This window comes from Paramisgurnus dabryanus, chromosome 19, assembly GCF_030506205.2.
Source record: "Paramisgurnus dabryanus chromosome 19, PD_genome_1.1, whole genome shotgun sequence".
NCBI classification, from domain to species: Eukaryota; Metazoa; Chordata; class Actinopteri; order Cypriniformes; family Cobitidae; genus Paramisgurnus; species Paramisgurnus dabryanus.
The window spans coordinates 33,529,448-33,544,179 of NC_133355.1; the positions used below are offsets into that span (position 1 = coordinate 33,529,448).

The following is a 14,732-nucleotide window of genomic DNA, read 5'->3' on the forward strand; positions in this document are numbered from 1 at the left end:
AGGAGGAGGTAGCAGTGATAGTGAGCAACAAGCAGAGACAGAAGGTAAGTTGATTAATACAGTAAATTATTTTACTTTGAGTATTAAGAAACCTTTCTATTTCTTTCCTTAATCACAAAAAATAGTAACAACAATGAAAACACAATTAACTATATAAACTATGGGTGCACCCTCTAAATTACTTCTCATTTACAGAAATCAGTCACAATCAATGTACAAAGATGGTACAAATTATATATGTAACACACTGAAATCAGTATTCAAGTTCAAAGTTCTTATCAATTGGAGTATTGATCAGTCTTAAATTATCAGAATTGTGCTTCTGAAATGTTTCAGTTCAATAAAGTAAACAAACAAAATAAGGAAACAGTTTCTGAAATGTATCCTCTTACTTGTCTGAAGAAAAATATTTAAAATAGAAAATTGTCCTTTCCTCTAGATTCGTGATCCAATCAGGTCGAAATGGGAGGCTCGCCATCAATTAGGAAAATCCAGCTCAAGGAATGTTCATACGAAAGGAAAAAACATTCAATATTGTGTATCAATAATGATTAACAATTGTACATAATACAGGAAACAAATAAAATACATACATAAGTGCCATCATCATAATAAATGACAATTTAGACAAATACCTGTCCATTCACGTGTTTCTCTCTCTTTTTGTCTTTCACAGGCACGTGCAACCAAAATGGCGTCAGCGAACAGCAGTGAACACAACGCACCATGTGGTTTTACATAATCACACTGCAATGAACAATCCAACCCATATAACATCACAATATAACACTATTTTGTCTCGTATGGATTAAACAAATAAAATGATATGACATTTAAAGTGTTGACATTCGTTTTTATGGCTAATTATAACATTGGTAATTATAACAAACTCACCAGGTCAAAATGAAAGCTCAAAAAGTGCTCAATCCACACAATCACGCTGTATCATTGAATATATGCAAGTTAAATTCTGATCTCTTCAGTTTATATGAACTTAAGAGTCATATTTAATCAAATTAAACACTCTCGCGTTAGATCGAGTGTCTCTGTCGCTCTGCATCTCTCCTCTGAACTGAGACGCGATCCGAAAGCAAAAAAGGGGCGGAGCTTACAATTAAACACTCCGATTGGTTTACTCATTTCAGATTTATAATTCAGATTGAATTATTCACATGTATTTCCTCATTTATAAAATAAATGTAGATGTATGAATAGTCTCTATTATATTTAAGCACACTTTTAAAATAATAATATTTAATTATTTAACCAGGGTTACATTTAAGTAAAACTAAATTAGACAAAGTGCATTTTTAAAAAGTGTAATTAGGTATGTTAAGAAATATTGTGATGAAAGTGTACTTACTATAAGTTAAGCTTAATTAGACAGTATTAAAAAGTGCATTTTTAAAAGTCCACTTAAGTGTGTTTATAAATATTATGTTGAAAGTGTACTTACTATAATTTAAAATTAATTAGATATTATTACAAAGTGCATTTTTAAAAAGTGTCCTTAAGTGTGTTAGTGAAATATTATTATGAAAGTGTACTTACTAAAAGTTGAAATTAATTAGATATTATTACAAAGTGCATTTTTAAAAGTGTACTTAAGTGTGTTTATAAATATTATAATGAAAGTGTACTTACTATAATTTAAAATTAATTAGATATTATTACAAAGTGCATTTTTAAAAGTGTACTTAAGTGTGTTTATAAATATTATAATGAAAGTGTACTTACTATAATTTAAAATTAATTAGATATTATTACAAAGTGCATTTTTAAAAAGTGTCCTTAAGTGTGTTAGTGAAATATTATTATGAAAGTGTACTTACTAAAAGTTGAAATTAATTAGATATTATTACAAAGTGCATTTTTAAAAGTGCACTGAAGTGTGTTTATAAATATTATAATGAAAGTGTACTTACTATAAGTTCAAATTAATTAGATATTATTACAAAGTGCATTTTTAAAAGTGCACTTAAGTGTGTTTATAAATATTATGATGAAAGTGTACTTTCTTTAAATTAAGCTTTATTAGACATTATTAAAAAGTACATTTTTAAAAGTGCACTTAAGTGTGTTTATAAATATTATGATGAAAGTGTACTTAATATAAGTTAAAATTAAATACATATTCTTACAAAGTGCAGTTGTAAAAAGTGCACTTAAGTGTGTTAATAAATAGTGTCATTAAAGTGTATTCCATTTAATTACGCTTAAGTGGTCTTTAATTTATATTATATTATATTATCAGCAAGTGCACTTCTCAAAAAGTATACTTTTATTATTTTAAGCACACAAAAAGCATGCTTTCAATACACTTAAGTACGCTAATTTTTCACAAGGGCAGTCTGTTAATATTTTATAACTCTGTTACAAGGTACTTTAAGGGAATAGAGATTTGTCAACAGTATATGCACACATAAACCTGCTCTTATCAACACATCCCACACAACACAGGCTGATCTAGGTACAACTAGTTACACAATACATGAGAAAATGTAAGAAGCCTTTAAAAAGGACAGTAATCTGCATGATGTTATATATTTATGCAAAACTGAAAGAGAGAGAACAAGGAAGAAAACCGAAATAAGGCAAGAAAATTCTGTCCATACATCTACTCTCAGAACCCTCTTATAGGGTTTACCCACTCCCATATTTTTTTGTCCACAGGCAGGTACACCCTGAACAAACCGCCAGTCCATCAGAGGTCACGACACACAATTACACTAAAACACCTGAAGCCAATTCACCTAACCTGCATGTCCCTGGACTGAGGTGGAAACTGGAGAACCCAGAAAACCCTAACTATAGCTGAGTCACATACAGATATACACATTAAAAGGCTTTGCCATATCAAACTACAACACATTAATATCTAAAATGGTCAATAAATTTGTTCAAAACAAGAGTGGATTGTTGTTATGTTTTTATTTGTGCATGATATTTCCGCTGCAGGCAGCGTTGCTTCAATGTAAGAATACAAAACGAATAGGGGAGAGGAGGGGCGAAAGTACCATTTTTCAGAAAAACTTAATTTTAAAAGATAATGTTTTAGTCAGATATATATTTTTGCTGTGGTCAGTAACTCACAACAGTGTAATTTTGATCAAATGTAAAATGACTTTAGTATAACTTCACAGTGTAATCATCAAGTAGCGCATTGTTACTTTTGACTCTCTCAGCTAGGTCAAAAGTAACACAATAAAACAAGATAGATTTTTGTTACACTTGTTTTTAGTAAATATACATGACTATGACCTTGTTAATATATAACTGCAAACATATTTTGTTGTTTATCTTTGCCAAAAATAATTACATTACATTTTCATTTTAAATTGTTGAGAATAAAAAAAAATTCAAGAGTATGAACACTATAAAAATTAAATTAAATCAAATTAGCATAATATACTGTGTTTATAATCTGTATCTATAATCTCAATATAATGCAACAGTATTAGCAGCAGGACAAAAGTAACAAGTGTTACTTTCGTCCCGACAGGAACTCCTGACATTTAAACCCAGTTTACTTTTATTTTGAAAAACTCTGAGAAGTCACATTTCGGGATGTGTTAGAGCACTAAATAACCTGTAGATTGATCCGTACTTTAACACATGAAACCAGTAACACAACGCGTTATAAGAAAAAAATGACTTATCAAATACTTATTTGATTGAAAACAGCTTTCTGGACCTACACGCGCGAAACGATGAGGAAATAATGCAATATTTGTCAGCTCTGTCAAGGGTTGTGTGCTAAAGATGCTGTCATACTTTAAAATGCAAATGTAGTCAGGGCTCTGAGAAAATCACTTTGTTCGTTTCGTCCCACGTTACTTTCGTCCCGGTTCTCCCCTACGTGAATATTTGCTGCCTTTGTTGTTTCTTGAGTATTGGTATAAGAAACAGGGCACAACCTTTGTTTCAAACATGTTTACAGTAGGGTACCACACCCATACCAGGTTTCAATATAACTTCTCTTTTTACCACTAAACTGATTTTCATATCCCCATGGGCTTTTAGGGACAAATTCACTCTAGTTTAACTGCATGACGTACTTGATGGAGAATTGTGCCACTCGAGTATACAATTTTTACATTTTTTTATTTAGACGTTTTATTTGTTGGTCACCATATTATGCTCATGAGTGCATTAAGTACTGTAATGCATCCCATGGTACGGTAATACCAGTATATTTACATCAAACCCAAAGATAAATCTCTTGATGATCATGATGTGACTTTAGTACCATCTCACCAATCAACAGGCATCATTCCCCAGTTTAGGTTAACTATAGACCCCGATATAACCTGGGGAGTAACCCACTTCAAGCAAAAATAACCTTGAATTTGGTTTTTGCCAAATTCTGTGGTTTATATTGCATCCGTTCTCATAGAAACAGGTGATTAGAGAAGCATGTTTTGCAACAGTGGGAGGGGAGAGAAAGAAAAGGGGAAGGAAAATGAGCTGTATCTCCCTGATGCATCTCTAAGATTGGGGTGGTTGTGAAGAGCAAGAGTTGTGTCAAATGGTCATACACATCTCACTTTCTGCCAACAAGCAATGCTCAACATGCAATTAAAGAACAGCCAAAGTCATATTGATTGGACAGATTTAGGGGCATCAAAATTTGACTACTGTATGTGCTCTGGGTATCAGTAAACAAATAAAACATTCATAGCCAAAGTCTCAAAAGTATTTACGTCACTGATATGAAGGAGATTTATTGTATTTTGTTCAAATGAAATGCTCTTTACCCTTAAACACGCTGAGAACCGTTTGGTACTGGGAACTTCGTTTTCCGACTCAGTGTTTTGTATGAGATTCCCACGTGGAGTTCCAAGACTCCAGACAAGGAGCTCTTTTCCAGTCTATCTGCATGAGAATGTTCTTTCCCAGCATGCCTGGCGAGGCTGTCACCCTCTGTTCATTCAGCCTATCCAACCCAATCATCCTCAATGAGCCCGCATCCTGTTCTTTAAAAACAACTTTTAGGCATCCCAGAAAAACCAGTGAGCTCTTCAAAGCCCATTATGTAGTCATGTTTTTGTGCCTTCACAGTAGTGTGTACCTGTTGTTCGCCTAGTTTCAAAATACGAGATCATGCGTAATGAGGTACTGTCGCCCTACTGGTGTTCAGAATTTGATTTATGAGCTTCAGAGAGTTGTTTTGCAAACGTTCCTGTGGGCGGGGGTCTGAATATTGAAGTGACTCATTCGAAAATCTGTCGGCTTTTTTGGAGACAATGAAACTGATAAAGACTCTGCTTTCTCCCATCTGTAGCCACTGATAAATATCCATCATGCATCATGAACTTCAATCTGGAAATAGTCAAACGTCATCTTTGCTTTTTCTGAAATAGATGTTGGTGGTGCTTACCTGAGTAAAAATTATATTCAGAATGTGGTAATGTGTTGTGTGTGAGTGTTGCTAAGGAGATTTTTAGGACCAGAACAGCAGATAAGATGCTAGACTGTAGCCTATATCGTAGTTGTATATCGTATCATTCTTCATATGTGGTGCACTTGTGCTGTATACGTAGGCATACATTTCTAAAGTCTATTCAGGATTAGTGACATTATGATCAAAGCCTGTGAGTTTGTTAAATCCTGAGAGCCTGATGGTACTTGCTGTGACCGCTTTAAAGGCCCTCACCTGCACTGGTGTGTTTCAATAGCCCTCGTTCTTTAAATACCAGGGCCATTTTGCCATCAGGAGCTTGAGTAATGATCATAACCATAACCATGGATATCTAACACCTCACGCTCCATAATGCTTTGAAACAATCTATGTTTCTCAAAGACATACGAGTGATAGATACAGTGAGAGGCTTGGAGATGAACAGAAAGAAATGAATCACATCACTGTAACCCAAACCTCTCTGGAGGTGCTTAACCTCCATATTACGAATCCTGTATTAGCTGCGGAGAGGCGTGTTGCCATGGAGCGGGAAGATGATGTTCTGCATGTTACGCTGGTGGTAAACAGGGTTTAAACAATAACTACAGAGAGAGAAAGATAGAAGGCAAAGTGTCTGATAATGTGAGCTTCAGTACACAAAACACTATGTGATAATCAATCAGTTTAATGAGGCTGTCTTAGGAGACCTCGGGCTCTTTCTATATACAGCATCAGCTTTGTTTTTTTGTATTTTTTGAAAACAATTTCTTCATAGCCTAAAGTAAAAAATGCATAAACATGAAACATACAAAAGGGATTATGAGTGATTTGCACAATTCATTTATTTGCATACGCTGTTTGTGCTATGAAATCATGAGGTTACTTTTCTAAATGAATAAGGTTTTGACTTAGTAAAAGTACACTTGAGTGCTCTCAGTGGTTTTGTAATAGAAGAAAAAGGATTTTTGCGGTGTGGGTTACTGCAGGCTACTCAATATTTCTTCACTTTAGGGTGTGTCACATATAAGAAAATGAAAAGCTGTTTTCACAGTAAGGCAACTTTCTTCATTTCCTCAATGCATGTTGTAGGGCTCCAGGCGCAGCCCTTTCTCTGAAAGTCGCCAATGTACAATATAAAAACAATAAACAAGCAATACTAACAAATTCGTCTACACCGATATGTTCGAACCTGTGAACTTCAAATACTGATCTAAAAACAGATGCAACTTAGAAACACTACAGACTCCTGCCATATGTTTAATGTTTACCCCCCCTCTCTCTCTTTATTGTCATGCTTCTCAGATGGCAATATTAAGTAACAGTCATTAAACATCTAGGGCTCTATCTTACACCAGGCACAATGCAGCGCAATGCCCAACGCAAGTGTCTTTTGCTAGTTTCCACCCTGCGCAATGATCATTTTAACGTTTAGCGCCACGTTGTTTTAATAGCAAATGCATTTGCGCCCCCTTTTGCGCCCATGGGCGTTCTGGTCTGAAAACGAGGTGTGTTCAGGCGCATTGTTGGCGCGTTGCTATTTTGAGGCAACTAAAATAGACTACGTCATTGACCAACAAAAACCTGCTCTAAAGTCTAAAGTCAATGGCGTAATATGTTTTTTGTTATTTAAAGAGCGCATTAGTAATGCACCTATAAACAGGACGACAACGCGGGTTTGCTTATCAGATACATGAATGTGCAGCAGCACAAAAACACTTTTAAATATGAAAGATTAAAGGATTGAATGTAAAAGATTATTATTGAGTCTCTTAATAATAAATAAATGAGGACCGATTATGAGACGTTAGAAGGCACAAAGTGCTGCTTCACCTGCAGCCTGGTAAAAAATAAATGCTTTGCTTTAAACAAATGCATCTGTTTGTAAATGTTTTTTTAAATGCTATAGAGATTTATTGTATATGATGACTCTGTACCTGTGGATATGGTGAGATGAGAAACATTTTTAAGTAATGCTTTAAAAAAAACTGACGCTGTCCAAGTGCTGAAATGTGAGGAGAGCCGTTTGTAAATTCTTTATCTCCTGTTTGTTACAAATAAAGTTTTTTTAGAGTACAAACCTTTTCTTACATACTTGTAAATTATTTTTTGATGATATTGGATAGCCATACATTTAAAGCAATTAAAAGCCTGCTATTTTTACTTCTATGACTAAAAGAAAACGGGTTTTAAAGGTTTTAATAAAAAAATAACAATTTCAATACAAGTGAAAAACAACACTATTATTTAACATTCATCTTAAACTGGTGGTCTTCTTCCTCCGCTTAGTTTTTCAGTTTACAAAGTCCGTCATCTTAATAGGGATTAGACATAGCGCCAGCGCAACTGGCTTTTAAAGGGGATGAGAGCTGAGACTCTCATTGGTTTATTGCACGTTACGCCCAAAATACTCCCATTACTCATTAGGAGAACAGGACCAAACCATTTTTCCCGTCGTTAAATAAGCAAAAGTGGGTTCGGACACGCCCATTTAGACCGTGCGCTGTGTGCTTTGGACAATGCGCTTAGATCGTTAAAACAGGGCCCCTATTGTTAATCGCTGTATAGTATTAATGGACCTGTTTACAATAGAAAACAGACTGTGTAGACTGTGTACATAAGGCTGAAACAGCTTTGTTTTTTTTTAAAATACAATCTTTCTTATGACAAATAATTGTTTGACACAAAACACGAGCTGAACCCTGAGCGTTAGTTTTGCTAAAGATCCTTTAACTCAGTTGGTCGAGCGTGTAATGTTTATGGGTAAGTCACTTTGCATAAAATCATCTGACAAATGCATAAATGTAATTCCTGCCCAGCATCAGCGGTTTTATCACGAAGATAATCTATGGGCACTTTGGACGACACAGTCTTCAGTCTCAGTGGGTGGACGTGTTTTGTTCTCCTGAGAGTTTCTGTGGATGATCTTCAGGCACTGATCATAGTGCTAATCTGTTTGATTGTTAACCGACAGACGCGTCTCTAAGAATAAAACTCTCTTGTCAAAAGATAATGGGGTTATCAAAAAAGAGAGAAGACTATTTTTGGCATCTTTCTTCTGTGATTTGTCACAGTCCTCTTCTGACGAAACACAGATGTCAATGCTTAATTTAGCCATGCACCAGTTCTTTATCAGGGGCTACAGAAGTAGAATGATAGACGTACCATAATACTGGGTGTCCCTACCAGAATCTCCAGATTTACCAGCATTACCAAACCAGCACATGTATTATTTTTATAATGTATTAAAGTTATTTAGGTTTTTTGGAGAAATGTAACATGCAGTATTGGCAAATGAGCCTCAAAAAGGCGTTAAACTGAAAGGTGACTCGGCTGCATCCCTAAATCTAATTTACATGAGAAGAGAGACTCAATTTACATCCCAATGGCAATGCATTTACCCTGAACCCAAACAGCAGAACAAAAGCTGTACGTTAAACTTGCATCAAGCCCAAAAGAAGTTTAAAGGAAGAGTATGCAGGATTGTGGCCAAAACTGGTACTGCAATCATACAACTGGTGGCCAATACACAACATAACAACATAAACATCAGTTGAGGGCTGCAACTCCACTTTTTAAATGATAATTGATAAGTGATATAAGTATTTGAAATGAAAATGATCTCTTAATGTCTAGTGACATATCAGGGCCATTTTATGATGAATTGATATACATTTCTTACATACTGTTCCTTTAATCCTCAAACAACAGATAAGAAGTTCACTGCATTATTTTACGTTGCTTCATTTAAGACTATGGGCTCTATCTTACACCCGGCGCAATGCAGCGCAATGCGCGACGCAAGTGTCTTTCGCTAGTTTCCACCCTAATTTTCACGTTTAGCGCCGCGTTGTTTAAATAGCAAATGCATTTGCGCCCCCTTTTGCGCCCATGGGCGTTCTGGTCTGAAAACGAGGTGTGTTCAGGCGCATTGTTGGCGCGTTGCTATTTTGAGGCAACTAAAATAGACTACGCCATTGACCAACAAAAACCTGCTCTAAAGTCTAAAGTCAATGGCCCAATGTGTTTTATGTTATTTTAAGAGCGCATTAGTAAAATGCGCCTATACACGGGAGGACAACGCGGGTTTGCTTATCACAAAGTACATGAATGCGCAGCAGCACAAAAATGCTTTTAAATATGAAAGATTAAAGGATTGAATGTAAAAGATTATTATTGAGTCTCTTGGACATAAATGAGGACTAATTATGAGACGTTAGAAGGCGCAAAGAGTTGCTTCACCTGCAGCCTGGTAAGTAAATAAATGCTTTGCTTTGAACAAATGCGTCTGTTTTTAAATGTTTTTTTTAATGCTACCTCACGGATTTATTGTATATGATGACTCTGTACCTGTGGATATGGTGAGATGAGAAACATTTTTAAGTAATGCTTAAAAAAACTCTTTGCTAAAAAAACCGCTGTCCAAAGTGCTGAAACGTGAGGAGAGCCGTTTGTAAATTCTTTATCTCCTGTTTGTTACAAATAAAGTATTTTTAGAGTACAAACCTTTTCGTACATACTTGTAAATTATTTTTTGATGATATTGGATAGCCATACATTTAAAGCAATTAAAAGCCTGCTTTTTACTTCCATGACTAAAAGAAAACGGGTTTTAAAGGTTTTAATAAAAAAAAATAACAATTTCAATACAAGTGAAAAACAACACAATTATTTAACATTAATCTTAAACCGGGGATCTTCTTCCTCCCCTTAGTTTTTCAGTTTACAAAGTCCGTCATCTAAATAGGGATTAGACATAGCGCCAGCGCAACTTGCTTTTAAAGGGGATGAGAGCTTTGACTCCCATTGGTTTACTGCACGTTACGCCCAAAATACTCCTATTACAATAGGACCTACCCTTTTCGACCATGCGCTCGGCGCAAAAACCATTTTTCCCGTCGTTAAATTAGCAAAAGTGGATTTGGACACGCCCATTTAGACGTTGCGCTGTGCGCTTTAGACAATGCACTTAGATCGTTAAAATAGGGCCCTATATTTCAAAAATGAAAGTGTTTACAGAAAACTGATTTCAGATCAGACATCTGGGTTCTCACGCGTCTTGCTAATACAGATTAATTGAAACATGCTAATACTGATATGCAGCTGTCGACATAACATAATGAACTAGAAGAAGATTTTGTGTTTATTCCTCTTTCATTAAAGAGAAATCATCTCAGGGTTTAATATAAACCAGGCAGAAATCAATGTTTAGCAGATCTGATAAATCACTGTCATCTTTTTGAGGATGTACTTGAAATGTCTTGTCGAAGGCCTTACATCACACACAAAGGATTAGATCAATACTTTCATCTTCCCAAATCTTCTGCGAAAGCCTTAGAGGAAATTGGAGGCAACCAAATCTCTTTAACTTCAGCATCAATAGATTCGGCACAGTTACAAGCTGTGTTGGAGTTTCATCCATTATCCTTTTCCACCGTCATCTCTTGCTCTTCAAAGACTCTGCAGGTAAGACGTCTGGTGTCTGACAGCTCCCACCCCAGAGACATTTCGGTACAGTCTAGAGCTCTAGGGTCTCTCCCCACCCCTCAGACACCTTCAAGACCCTCATGTGGAGAGCCCTCATTTCTCACGCTGGGTTTTCTTTTGTCTGGCTGGAGCAAACGCATCTCTACCATGTCTATACGTGAGTCGCTTCAGACTACCCAGACGCACACTTCACTGAGATGAAAGAGCTCTTTGAAATTAAATAAGCTCTGTATGTGTGCATTTCAACCTTCAAAAAATGGTGGGGCGTTCCTAACAATTAATTTTAATACGGGCAGAGTGAAGTTCGATTCACCCAGATTATCTTTTTATCTACAAAGAGCCGTCACACTTTTCTCAGACACAAAGGGAGGAGAACCGCAGCTGCACGGTGGCATCAGTGATTATTTTCAGACCGATCATGTGTGTAAAGTTTTAATCAATAGGTAGCTACCAAGATAGCAAGCAACCATTAACACATTGTTAATCCTAATCCTAAACTCAATATTACGTCTGCACCCTCCATTAATGTTGAAAAATATTGAAATTTCAATAAACCACCATTATGGTGATCAGTGTTTGTTTTAGTTCATTTTTAACATTGGTTCATTGGTTGCTTGCAGGCCTGGGTACAACAAACATTTTTGGCTTGAAACATTGTGCAAGCTGCCCTGTGACTTTTTAATCATCATTTCAGCCTTAGATGTAACTAATAACTATAGACTCGATATAGTCCAGCTATAAGTAAACCACTTCTAGCTGAAATAAACTTGAATTTGGCTTCATGCCGTTTTTGTCAAAATAATTTGTGAGATGTCTGATATAAGTCAAAAGTGATTACACAGTGTTTGCTTTTATTTATTTATTTAATTCATTTATTCACCTTGTAAATGTTTACTTACAGCCCAAATTTTGCTTTGTTTCAGCCGATGTCTGTGCTGTGTTTGGACGGCTATTAGATGTGGATTAGCTGTAACTTGGCACCACAAGAACCAAGAACACATACAGTCCTAAAGCCTTCGGAAGTATCAAAACTGTCATTTCCTTAACATCTATCCTAAATATGAAGATTTCATAGACAAGACCACAAGTGCAACAGTGCAAATCCACCATCTCAACTTCTGTAAAAGTGTCATCCACTCCTAAAACATCAAGTATGATCAGTAAAATTCTATGGGACAGATCAAATCCTTGTCCTACTGATCACGGTCTGGAGTTTAGATCTGGGAGTGACTGAGCACAAACGACAATATTCCCAGAATAACAGCAACCGTGGCACAAAAACACTGCTTATGTTCTGGTTTCACGGGACATTCGAGTGATGAGCCTGAATCAAATCTTTCCTGCCACACGTAAAATAGGATTTCATCTCGCTCTGTTTTTCTCTCTCGCTGCAGTCGTTTTGACACGGGGGTGGTAAGATCCAGATAAAAGTACCGGCGAATCAGCATTGTGCCCTATTTAATAAACATCTGATTCACTTCACAGGGTTGCACTCCACTGAGCCAAGCAATGACTGCTTGTTTATACTGTGGCAATGCTTTGTGTCCAACCAGAGAGGATTAAGGTCAAGACTGAAGATTTGGGTGTATTTATAAGACACATGCATGCGGTTTTAAGTTTCTTGGTCATATTTGCATGCATTCACAGCTCCTTCACAATGAATAAACAGCATCATTAAACTCTGTTCAACTTTGCTCTGTGCAGACACACTGCTCAGTGTTTGGCTTTGTTTTTTAGCTATCATATGATCTCTTCTGCTTTCTGTCTCACACAGTGAGGTTTAATGTTTTAAATACAATATTAGTGTAGACCAGTGGTTCTCAAACTTGTCTGGGCGTGCCGCCCCCCTTGTGGCCCCAAAGAAAATGTATAAAACATTGAAAAGCAATTTTTTTTTAGTTTTAATGACACAGAATTCATGAAAAAATATTTTATAAAATGTCATAACACTGGGCCCCCAGTTTGAGAACCACTGGTGTAGACCCCACTGTACCAGGCTAATGATATATTTATCCCCAACTTCTAATCAAAACAGCTATTAAAACATCCACTAATCACAGTGCACAAATGACACAATACCTTTGATACTGTCACAAGTTGGGCAATGGTTTATTACAAGACAAAATTGAGATGATCTGATTTGCATTACTCACTTTTGATGTTTATAAAGAACTATTAATGGTTTCAACATTTCTCCATATAAAGACCACTCCATTACCTGTAATGTGCTATTGATTCGTATTCTTGGTTTTCACGTGAACATTGTTCACCGCAGATAGTCTGTTTAAATGTAAAATGTATTGAAATTATGCAAACTTCTACTGTTCGACTGCCTTCCATTAACTGATGAACACATCTAAGGCCACTTCCTCGCATCACCAGCCATGATCAGCGACGCTGGCCCTCAGCCAATCAGAGCACAGCATGACCAACACTCGATCCCGCACACCCATGGTGTTTATCTCCGAGTGGAGCGGAGACTAGAAGATGGCTATTGTGAACATTATGTGCCTTCACACCTCCTGTTTACACACAGATGCGAGCCATGCAGATAACTACAGACGTATTCAGAATAATCCATTCCAAACTGAATGTAGGAGTACATTTCAGACACAAAAACATTGTGGATGATGCACTCTGAGTTCCAGCAAACAGATCAAATATCAGACCATTTAGTTACTACTACCTTTGATATTTCACACACACACAGCATCTCACACTCACGGCTGAACTTCCTGTGACGGGCCCGGGGCCTCCATGGCCGGTTGCGCATCCAGTGCAGTCTTCGTGACAGCTCCATAGTAGCACGCCAGATTTTGACCACAGGAGGTCATCGATCAGCGTCAGCCCAAACTTTTCCACAACCGTGAGCTCATATCCCATGCAAGATCTGGCCCCATACGGGTCCTCGTCCGATGTTTTGAAGTGGACTCTGGAAGGTTCGCCGTGGATGTCTCTCGTCTCAAAACGTCTGCTCGCATTGGCTAAGATCCATGTTTTATGCATGAGTTAGGGGAACCCAACTCCCTCGGTAGCTCTGACACACACTGAGCTTACACTGATCCAGAGAGCAGCACCTATCCATCAACACACTGAAATGTGACTCTACTCATCTTCTGGTCAATAGGAAAGGTTTGTATACCAGACACGCACATCATCACGCCTCTTTGACTCTTAGATGATGTGTTTGTGAATTTTACATTGTGTCTCAACCTTAAATGTTCAGAGATGAAGTTAAACATGAAGTAATAACAGTATGAAAGCCTTTCGTATTAAAACAAATTCAGCTCAATGCAACTGCACTAAATTTATTAAAAACTTTAAAAGTTGTTCTAACAATTACTTTAAAGGGATAGTGTATCATCATTATCATTTTCTGACTCTCATGTTGTTACAAACTTGTAAAAGAGTATTTCTCAGAATTCGAGCCTACAGTATTTATGTCCCCAGGGTGTAATTCTATTAAAAACTAATTAAATCTAATAAATTTGACCACCATTAATTAATATAAACAAAAACAAGCCTAGACTTTATTTATGGCTGCTCTTACTAATAATTTTATCACATTTTATTGGTGTTTTGTGGTACAATATCTGTGTTTTGGTGTTGTGCTTCACATGTCGTGCCATATCTCAAACATTATTTATCACAAATTAAAAAAAAATATGTATATAAATTTAATATTACTTAAACTAATAAACTACATGCACAGATTAAGCATATATATGCATTTTGTACTTTATTTTGCTTAATTTCTACCTGTCCCATGTTTAAGCTGTCATTACCAACACGCTCTGCATCAAGGGACTTTCCCACAGTTTTTTCATCAAAAGTTTATTTGGTAGCC

At 36.4% G+C, this 14,732-nt stretch overlaps 1 protein-coding gene across 1 annotated transcript in view; it reads right to left on the reverse strand.

Annotated features, from left to right (window-relative positions):
• ripor2 (RHO family interacting cell polarization regulator 2) overlaps positions 1-13,873 on the reverse strand; it is a 76,572-nt gene extending 62,699 nt beyond the window's left edge. Inside the window, exon 1 of the mRNA XM_065290863.2 lies at positions 13,610-13,873. Within this exon, the coding sequence (XP_065146935.1) occupies positions 13,610-13,685 (76 nt within the window). The 5' untranslated portion in view covers positions 13,686-13,873. The remainder of the gene's footprint in view (positions 1-13,609) is intronic.
• Between the last annotated feature and the right edge of the window lie 859 nt (positions 13,874-14,732).